This window comes from Asparagus officinalis, chromosome 2 (assembly GCF_001876935.1).
Source record: "Asparagus officinalis chromosome 2, Aspof.V1, whole genome shotgun sequence".
Classification (NCBI taxonomy): domain Eukaryota; kingdom Viridiplantae; phylum Streptophyta; class Magnoliopsida; order Asparagales; family Asparagaceae; genus Asparagus; species Asparagus officinalis.
The window spans coordinates 84,089,172-84,099,785 of NC_033795.1; the positions used below are offsets into that span (position 1 = coordinate 84,089,172).

The 10,614-nt window shown below is 40.7% G+C and overlaps 2 protein-coding genes across 2 annotated transcripts; one reads left to right on the forward strand and one right to left on the reverse strand.

Annotated features, from left to right (window-relative positions):
- Positions 1,235-4,840, forward strand: LOC109831464. Its single transcript, XM_020398784.1, has 6 exons — positions 1,235-1,464; positions 1,898-2,518; positions 2,760-3,401; positions 3,622-4,087; positions 4,571-4,681; positions 4,793-4,840. Exons 1-6 carry the CDS (start codon positions 1,235-1,237, stop codon positions 4,838-4,840), a joined length of 2,118 nt encoding a protein of 705 aa, XP_020254373.1.
- LOC109829704 lies at positions 5,825-7,662 on the reverse strand. The gene is made up of 2 exons (XM_020396745.1): positions 7,150-7,662; positions 5,825-6,727 (listed from the first exon to the last, which is right to left on the reverse strand). Exons 1-2 carry the CDS (start codon positions 7,470-7,472, stop codon positions 5,989-5,991), a joined length of 1,062 nt encoding a protein of 353 aa, XP_020252334.1. The 5' UTR covers positions 7,473-7,662; the 3' UTR covers positions 5,825-5,988.

Sequence of the window (10,614 nt, forward strand, 5' to 3'; positions counted from 1 at the left end):
CGGAGCGTGACATATATGCCTAACTCATTTATTATTGAGATGATTTATCTCGGAAATTGTTACATATAGACATATTTATTCCCATTGATCTACTTTGGTTTCCGATGAGGAAGCAATTTTGAGGGGCATTCATCTACGACGATTATTTGTCGAACCATATATACTAGCTTCCCTTGCGCGGGCAACGACTGCTTAGTAGTACTCATGGCACTTCCTTGAGCACTCCTAGTTACTTGATGTTTCCTTCCATTTCTTATTGATAGAATTTCTTGTTGGTAACCGTACTAGTATTTAACTCATAACATCAAAGAGAGGGGAAAGGGGGGAGAAGAAGAAGAAAAAAAAAGCAAACTTCTGTGATTTGGGGAGGGGGAAAAGAATCTGAGGTAGTAAACATATAGAATTAGAGCTATGGTTTACAGTTGCAAACTGGACGCACAACATATATAGCAGCTAATTTCTATATGATTATTCCCAGACACATGGAACCCTGCATGAGACAGATTCCTACTTTTGCCTTTTGTTTCAGTTATATATATGCATCCCCTCTGAGCCTCAACACGTTGAAGATGCGCTTGCTAAAGGTCATGCTCCTCAAAAGCCTTACAATCTACAAACATCAGCTTTAATCCAGCAAAGCACCTACCTAGCTAGTTTATATCCACAGTCACCAAGATATTAGGTACTATCAACGGACCCACTAATCAACTCATCTTACTTTACAAATCGACAGTGTCTCAGTCAGGCTCTTTCACTTTAGGCTTCTGTTCGTAGTATGCACTGACTTGCTTGCTTCTCAAGATTCTAAACCATCATGTACTCAGCTTATATATTATAGGGAAAATTGCTTCCAGCCCCCAAAACAACACAGAACGTGCTCTGCCCCCCCAAGACTTTTTCAACGTGCCTTTTACCCCCAAAACCGCCCCCGATTTTCTTCCAGCCCCCAAAACGAATCCCCAGGCCACCTTCCGTTTAAACACCGCTCGAAATGCCCAAAATACCCTTCGCAGCATGTGTTCGTCGCCCTCTCACGACGGAAACCCATCGTTTCGACTGTAGGCATTAAATGGTGATATGAATGACTTTTTTTGGGGGGAAAATTCCCATTTCCCTCCAAAATTATCATCAGATATTATCACCAGCTATATCCCCCTTCAAGCTAAGTTGTTCCTTCCACTTAATTATCTTCAATAAAAGCCTCTTCGATTCTTCAACCACTCCCTGTAATAAAATGGCGGATGGATCTCTTCTATGCGTGGTAACGAAGGCAAAAAGCAACAAAAGTGGTGACGGTGTATTCGTCGTTATCAAAGAGAATACAGAAATAATCAGCTTGAAATATCGAGTGGCGGAAAGGCTTAAAATACCAATGCAATCTCTTTCACTGAAGTTCATATGCGAAAGGGAAAAGAAATTCAGCATTTCAATTGACAATGACGACGACTTAAATTTGATGTTCGAGTATTGTCGGCGTAATGGATTTACAGACGCGAATTTGCATGCCACCTCCGCTGCGGAATCCTCAACTTCGCAGAACACGCAGACTACGCCGGAAACTGCGTAGGAATTACACTCCAGATTTCCTTTTGAGTTCACTGATAGGTTTTGCCATTAGTTGTTAACCTCATGCATTGGTTGCTTTGGTAATGTGTTGGCTGTCAAGGTTATGTTAAGCACTGGTTGTTAAAGTTATTTGTTGGCTGTTACGTATACTAGTTGGTTGCTAAGTTATGGTGTTTGATGTTAAGTATATGCGTTTGTTGTTAAGGTCACGAGTCTGCCCTTAAGTATAAGGGTTAGTTGTTAAGGATATGTGTAGGTTGTTACGTTTATGAGTTCGTTGTTAAGGTTATCAGTTCGTTGCTAAGGCTATGTATTTTGATTTATACTTCAGGACAATACCGACAGAAAATTCGCGGTGCGCAGATACCCCGTTCACCCAAACCTGTAATGATGAGCGTATTCCTAATGACAACCCCACCGGCGACTCGATCATGCTGCTGGAAGACATGCTTAATCACCAAACAAAGATCCCAACTGAGTGGCACACCTCCATACGTGAAGTTGGTCAGAAATTTGATAGTGCTGCTGAAGTTAGATTAGCACTTCAATACTATTCAATTGCTAAACGGTTCGAGTATGATTTTTACCACAATGAACAAAGACGCATAAGAGTCTATTGCCGATTCAAACACACACATGGTTGCCCTTGGATGTTGTTTGCTTCCCCGCTCAGAAATTCGTCTATCATGTCCATAAAGAATTTCGAGTCTACCCACACCTGCGGTCAACATGGAGCAAATGCTGGCAACTCAAGGGCATCAAGGAAGTTCATTGCTAGCCAAATACAAGCTGTTTTGAAGGTTAGGCCAGATCTTCGTGCGGTCGATATCAAGAACGACATGCTCTCTAATTTTGGCATCAAGATTAACTACAGTAAAGCGTGGTGGAGCAAGGAGACAGCTCAACAGGACCTGTTCGGTGACGATGATGAGGCTTACGATTCACTGAGATGGTCCTTATCTTTTTTATTCTTCTGAAATCACTCTTACCTTTTGGTTGCTAACTATACGTAGTAGTTGTTAAAGTTGGCGGTTCGACGTTAAGTGTACGTGTTGGTTGCTAACTATACGTATTAGTTGTTAAAGTTATTGGTTCGTCGTTAAGTATACGTGTTGGTCGTGAAGTTTGAAGATCATTTGTTATGGTTATGAATCCTTCGCTAAATGTACTGCTTTGTTGTTATATTCATGCAGGTATGAATCCATGGTGCATGCAACTAATCCAGGGAGTCGTGTTGTTATTGATGCTGATGACGGGAGGTTCAGGCGACTGTTCATTAGTTATAATGCCTGTATTGAAGGGTTCATTGCTGGGTGTAGGCCTCTATTGTTTTTGGATGGAACATTTATTAAAGATCGTTACAGAGGCATACTACTTAGCGCTACTGGGTATGACGGCAACCAGGGAATATTTCCCCTAGCTTATTGCGTATGCGACCAAGAGAATGAGGTTAACTGGAAATGGTTCTTACAAGGATTATGGACGTTACTGTATGATAGGGAAAATCCTTACCAACCTCCACATCGACTGGTAATGATTTCAGACGCCGACAAGGGTATCAGGGCAGCAGTCGAGGAATTCTTTCCAGATGCATTCCATTCAAGGTGTGTTCTGCATCTAGTCGAGAATTTCAAAAAAAAGATGAAGGATTTTGGGCACAAGGCAAATATCGCGACTACGTTGGGCGAGCTGTTACAATCTGCGGCTTATAAGTTCACAATATCTGAATGGGATAATGACATGAAAGAATTGGCAGCGATCGATCACAGGGCTTATGTCACTGTAATGGAATACTCCCCGGAGAGATGGGCAAACGCGCATTTTCCTGGTATAAGGTAAGATAGCTTGGTCCCGACGTTATTTTGTTACAGCACTGTTATAGTTGTTAAGGTTAGAGTTATCCTACAGTTTTCTGTTAAGGTTAGATTTTTATTGTTATGGTTAGAGTTATTCTGCTAGGGTTTTGCTGTTAAGTTTAGGATATTTGTTGTTAAGGTTAGGCCTTTAATGTTTAGTTTAAGGAATTATTGTTATTGTTAGTGCTTTGTTGTTAAGGTATGGCCATGTTACTTCAAACGTTGCTGAGTCCTTCAACAGCTGGATAAGAAAGGCACGATTGTTGCGAATCTTACCTTTGGTTGAGACCATACGGAAGCAAATAATGGAGCGCATGCATGAAAGGAGGCTATTGGGTCAGAAATGGTCTGGATACCTATGCCCGGAAGCGGAGTTGGTGCTGAGTGATAACATTCAGCATGGTAGCTGCTTGGCGATTAAACATTCGACGGAAGATATTGTGGAGGTCGAGTCCAATAAAACTTGCCGCGTAGATTTGAAGAATCGGACTTGTTCTTGCAGGTCCTGGGACATCACCCGCATTCCCTGCAAACATGCGTGCGCTGCAATTACATGGATGGGACGAGAAATTTATCAATATTGCGATTGGTACATGACTGTTGTTGCGTTCAGAGCAAGCTATGCACCGATCATCTATCCCATCCCAGATTACGAGAAGCGCTTTGTACCGCCAGAAGAGCGAGTGTTGAAGCCTCCTCTCACCAAAAAAAGACGTGGCAGACCATGCACTAGACGAATAAACAACAGGTCGCTGAACACCCGACCGGTTAAGTGCTCTCGATGCAACATGGAGGGTCACAATCGTGCAAGCTGTAACGAGCCTATATAGTTTAGCGTTTTATTGTCATGTATATGGATTTGTTGTCCTGTATATCACTACAAGTGAGAAGGTCATAGCTTGGTTGTTAAGGTGATAAACTTGGTTGTCAAGTTTATCACTTTAATGTTGACGTTTTGACTTGGTAGTTAAGGTTATTACTTGGTTGTCAAGTTTATCACTTTAATGTTGAAGTTTTGATTTGGTTGTTAAGGTTATTTTTTTGGTTGTCAAATTTATCACTTTAATGTTCAAGTTTTTGATTAATTGTTATGTTTTTTTGGTTGTTAAGTTTTTGATTAATTGTTATGTTTATTGATTAATTGTTAGCGCCCTCTTGTGGAGAGGTCCCTTGCTGTTATTCAGCAGCGTTTGGTTGTCACGGTCACCGGCGTATATTCTCTGCTACTGCATTCAATGTTCCTCCTAGTTCCCAAGGAGGTGAGTTAATATAACCTGAACACCTACCTATCCCCACATTCCACGCGGCAACACCACCATCCCTTCGCCTGTCAGCTACAGGATAGCTAACCTTAACAACCAATACAACAGATAGCTAACCTTAACAACAGGGAGCTAACGTTAGCAACCATTCCATAGTTTTGACAACAGATAGCTAACATTAACAACCAATTCATAAGCTTGACAATTAACAGCTTACCTTAACAACAGATAGCTAACCCTATTGTTAAGGAATCCATAAGCTTGACAACCAATCCACGATCTAAACAACAAAACCATAAGCTTATCAATTCACCCCCTGATCTTCTCAACCAATAAGCTATACAGTAGAGCTAAACGTTACAACAAGGAGCTACAGATAGCTACGATTCCACAAGTTCAACAACAGATAGCTAACCTTAGCAACCAATACATAAAAATTGACAACAGAGCGCTAACTTTAACAATAAATCAACAAGCCTGACAACAAAGAGTCAACCTTAGCAACCAATCCATAAACACGTAAACTTAACAACCAGTCAATAACCTTAACAGTGAGTCCATAATATTTCTTGATAAATCGTTAAACTTAACAAAACAACATGTATCCAAAAATAATTTCTTTTACAATGAACTTGCTACAACCTTATAACAAACAAATAAGCCTATCAACAACCCCGTAAACTCAACAAATAAGCTTGAATACACGATGACTACAGCATGTATTACCATTGTCTCTACTATATGTCCCATAACCGTGGGTGAATATAACTGGCTCCCCTCCATGAGCTTGTACAATAAAAAGATAGTTAAGATTCATAGGTGCGTGGAATATGATCAATTCAGATGGATCAATGTGTGATGCACCTAGGAAGGCATGCGATGCTGTTGTAGATAGTCCTCTGGCTTACGTTTACACTGTATAGCTATACAGTGTTAACGTAAGCCAGAGGACTATCTCCACCAGCATTCGCATGCCTTCCTAGGTGATTCACACATTGATGCAGCTGAATTGATGGTATTCCACGCACCTATCAATCTTAACTATCTTTTTATTGTACAAGCTCATTGAAAAGAGCCACATGCATTCACCCACAACTAATGGAACTAAGATCAAACCCGTTCATAATACCACAACTGCACATTAGAGATATAAAAACTTAACAAACACCTTCATCCGTAACAATTAATAAAGTAACCCTAACAATAAAAACGTAACCTTAACAACCAAACCGTAATATTAACAACCAAACCGTAACCTTGACAACGAAACTGTAACATTAACAACTAAACCCTAACCTTCACAATCAGTAAAAAACATGATTACTTACACAAACTAGAGGGGTACACCCTTGCAGATATAATGTCGTCTTCCCTGGCTCAGGACCCTTCAGTTCCCTCTCTATCGCGTCAGATGTCTCACTGAATATATAGATCCCCCAAGCAGTGTTGTTGACCTGTTCGATGCTGTCGACGTACTTGAATAAATGCCTAGGAACGCCGGAAACACTGCTTGGACACCAAATCATGCTCAGCTGATAGAGGATCTGTAGCAGGACAAAGTCCTTCACATCTCGGCGATCAGAAGATAGTACCAGCTTCAAGAGCAGGTCCTCCACATTGCGTCTGGTGGGGCCTCCTTTGGGGGGAGCTATACTGCTGGAACCCCCCGCCTCGGGTTTGTCAAAGAACCTGGACCAAATCCTATTTTTCCTGTCCCGATTGTGGTCAACATGAAGCCCCTCATTGGAGAACCATGTATGCTCCATTACCCACTCAAGGTTGAATGAGCATGGGATCTCTTCTCCATCATTCCTATCGGTGAAGACGAATTTTTTGCTCTTCTTGTCCCACTGACTCAAAATGTGCTCAAAGGTGGGAAGATCGACGCCAGGTGGGCCAAATTGGACGTAGTGTCTGAATACACTATCTTCGTAGGCCGCAAAATGCCTTGGCCCCATACGCGTCACCAAATTCTGCATGAAGTCGTGATAGGCACCGAAGCTGGCGGTGGGCCGCAACGTAATAGCTGGCTTTGCCCTTTTTCTACAAAACAAAAACACAAGACGAGAGCATTTTTGAGTATAATCAGTAAACATAACAGCTATGCTGTAAACTTTACGGGTAAACCAACAATCTTAACAGCAACCACATAACCTTAACAACAAAAACTAACCTTAACAACCAAAGCCTAACCTCAACAACTAAACAACAACCTTAACAATAAAGGCAGTAACCAACAACCTTAACAACAACCCCACAACCTTATCAACCAAAACCTAACCTTAACAACCAAAGCCTAACCTCTACAAATAAACAACAACCTCAGCAATAAAAGCATAGACCTTGCATGTTAACAGTAACCTCAACAGCTAACAGACACCGTAATTTTGGACCTTCCCACCAGACTAAGAGCATTATCAATCAAACCGTAACCTTAACAACATAAAACTTGCGGTAAAAATTACCTTTTGGGTGCTGCCACGTGCTTCTCTTCTTCTCCTCTCTGTAGACCAAGGAGCGCTCTAGTGGCATCGTTGGACGCGCCGGTGGTGCCGGTGCTGCCCTCTAGACCTTCGCGTGGGCCTACACTTAAATTTTGAGGCGGGCTTCTGGGATGAGAATGGCTGGTTGCGATGTCCTCTAGAACATCACCAATCGCAGCCCGAGCTTCAGATTCAGCCCGCACTGCAGTTGTCTGGGCTCTTTCTGAGATTTCGAACCGCTGGGCGTAATCGCTTTCGCTGTGGTCGGCATTGAGGTTGGCTTTGGGGGTTGAATCGCCGGCCATTTTGATCCCTTTGCTTTGATTCGGTTTGAGTTGGGGTCGGTTGATTTAGGGCTAGGGTTTTGAATTGGGTTTCTGGAGTCGGTTTGCTTGCAGAAGAGAGAGATGACAGGGTACGGACGAGGAGGTAACTCATAACGGGGAATTTTAAACGTAAGGGTATTTTGGGCATTTCGAGCGGGGTTTAAACGGCGTTACGCCTGAGGATTCGTTTTGGGGGCTGGAAGAAAATCGGGGGCGGTTTTGGGGGTAAAAGGAACGTTGAAAAGGTCTTGGGGGGACAGAGCATGTTTTGGGTTGTTTTGGGGGCTGGAAGCAATTTTCCCTATATTATATGCTCTCGCTCGTGTCTACTCCGAAATACCCGAATTTTTATGGATTATATGTAGAAACGGCAAAAACATTGGAGTAGAACATGATTTTTGGTTCAGACAGAACTTTGGGTGCTTGCCGGTTGACCGCGAGCTTTGGGGCGGTCGACCGCGAGATTTGGGGCGGTCGACCGGAAATGTGCACAACCTCAGGGAGTTTTCTGGACTTGGTGACGATCGACCGCGACGATTTTGGTGGTCGACCGCCAAACCCTGTAATTGATATTGGGTTTCTTTCTTTCTGGTCAGTCGACCGCGACGACTTCTGCGGTCGACCGCCAGTCGGGTCAGGCACAGTTTTGGTTTTCTTGTTCTGTTTGGGATTATTGTTTGGTATAAATACAAACACGTTTTAGGGTTTCTGTGGAGCAGTTGAAAGGGTTGTTTTGAGAACAGAAAAAAGAGTTTTTTCTGAGCTATTGGTTTAGGGTTTTGTTTGAGAGATTAGAGAGATTTGTTTGAGAGATTTGAGTGATTTTGTAATCTTTATTTGTACTCTCTCTTCTCTATTAGTGAAAACATATCTCCTTCTTGCCCCGTGGACGTAGGCAACTTGTCGAACCACGTAAAATTCGTTTGTTTGTGTTCGTGTCGTTTTTTGGATTGTATTTGGCTTTCTCTCTCGGCATTTGTGTGATTTCCTCGGAGCCCAACAAGTGGTTTCAGCACATCAAGTGGTATCAAAGCACAACATTATAGCCTATGGTTTTGATCGTTTTCAATCAAATTGCAAGATGTTTTCTCGCACATAATATTTTATGCAATACTTTTCATGAATTTTTGTGAATTATAACGGTTGATTGTGGTCGTTCTTAAACAAATCCCAAATTTATGTATAATTAAATTTTTAGAATTCCTGTAGACTATGACCGATGGTATTGGTCGTTTTTCCCAAATCACAAGTTATCGTCCCACTTAAAATATTTTATTCGTACTCAAAAAATCTTTGTGAACTATATAACTTATGATTTTGGTTGTTTTCAATCAAATCACACATTTATGTTCCACATATAATAGTTTATATGTGCTTTGAAATTTTTGAATTTATGTATACTTAACGTATGATTTTGCTAGTTTTTGACCAAATTACAATTTGCCATCACATATATAATTTTTTATGCATATTTCCTACTTACCAAATTTCTACGGAATGTAACCCATGATTTTGATTGTTAAGACTAAATCACAAGTTTTCGTTCATCATAGTATATTTTTATGCATACTCAGAAATTACCAAATTTCTATGGACTAATCCACGATTTGGGACATTTTTTATCAAATCACAAAATGTCATCCCACATGGAATATCTTATGAGGATTCTAAATTTTTGAATTTTATTGGACTATGACTCATGATTTTGGTCGTTTTTTTGCCCTACTCACAAATTGCCTCCAGCATAAAATATTTTTTTATGCCTAATCAAGAATTTTTTAGTATCTATGGACTGTAACTAGTTCTTCTTGACAAAATCACAAGTTGTTGTCCTGCATAAAATATTTAATGTGAACTCAAATACTCCCAAGTTTATGTAGACTATACCATATGATTTTGGATGTTTTCAACAAATCACAAATGTCTGCCTGCGTAAAGAAAATTTTATTTGTACTCTACAACCAGTTTGTTTTCATCGAAAGTTTGCTTCATTGTGGAATTCATTATATCTTCGATCGATTACAATAAATTCAAAAGAAATAGCCTTTTTATAAGACTTCTCTTACACAACAAAAAAAAAATTACAACTCTCTAGAAAATAACACAGAAATCGTTTATGGACTTCTGCTTTTGTGGGACTTTGCCTGTGCTGGGAGTGCGTTAACTCGTGGACCACCGATTCACAAGATTCTGATTGAATTGTGAAAGCTTTGGGGATTCTTTCTTCGTTTATCAAAGTTAGAATTTGAAGCGAATATCTTATCGATGTAAGATGTTCACTCTTCCAAAGATTAAGTCAAGGCTTAAATCTCTAGGAATTAACGAAAGCTTCTTGAAAGTGTTTTTGAGGAATCAAGACTCTCTCTCTTTTCCCAAATTCGCCAAATGCCCAAGCTTATCTGTTCTAATTACCTTGGATCTGCTCCCCTCTTTTTTCTGTGTATATGGAGGTATTTATAGTGATAAAGGTGCATAACTGCTGAAATTATTTTGATCATTTTCGACAAAATTACAAGCTGTCATATCTCACGTAGAATATTTCATGCGTACTCCAGATTTCCCCAACTTCTGTAAGCTATAACCCATGTTTTTAGTTTTCCCCGGCAAAATCATAACTTGCTATCCGGCAGGAGAATACTTCGTGTATACTCCAAACTTCTAACTGTGAACTACGACTCAGGATTATGCCTGTTTTCAACCAAATCACAAAATTGTCATCTCCCCGCGTAAAGTAATTTACTTTTGAGTCTTTGTTTGTTATGTCGCTCTCCGGTTTGCTCCAACGGATCCAGGTTCCATGCCCTGCCCTGTTTTATTCATCTTTTTTCAGGTCCAGTGCACCGCAGCGAAAGTTAGGCCCGAGTGCAAAGTGGGCAAATGTGATCATTTTCTGACCGGTAGTGGACACCACACTCATTGGTATCTTACCCTCTTGGGCTTGTTACGTGCGTAGTGCTCAGATTTCAATGCTTTGATGTACACTGTTGTACTTTGCACTTTCTTTGGAGGCATACGATACGTGCCCAGAACACTACTGGACACCTATACATTTGGATTTAATTCAATAAAAAAGAATTCGCTGTGGATAATGCTGCATTCTATATATATGCTTTTTACACAC

Coding starts and splice junctions, on each gene's coding strand:
- LOC109831464 (XM_020398784.1), top strand. CDS start 1,235: ATGGCGGATGGATCTCTTCTATGCGTGGTAACGAAGGCAAAAAGCAAC. Junction 4,088..4,570: donor CAGATTACGAGAAGCGCTTT/GTACCGCCAGAA, acceptor ATTAATTGTTAG/CGCCCTCTTGTGGAGAGGTC. Junction 4,682..4,792: donor TCCTCCTAGTTCCCAAGGAG/GTGAGTTAATAT, acceptor CCAATACAACAG/ATAGCTAACCTTAACAACAG.
- LOC109829704 (XM_020396745.1), bottom strand. CDS start 7,472: ATGGCCGGCGATTCAACCCCCAAAGCCAACCTCAATGCCGACCACAGC. Junction 6,728..7,149: donor CACGTGGCAGCACCCAAAAG/GTAATTTTTACC, acceptor TTTGTTTTGTAG/AAAAAGGGCAAAGCCAGCTA.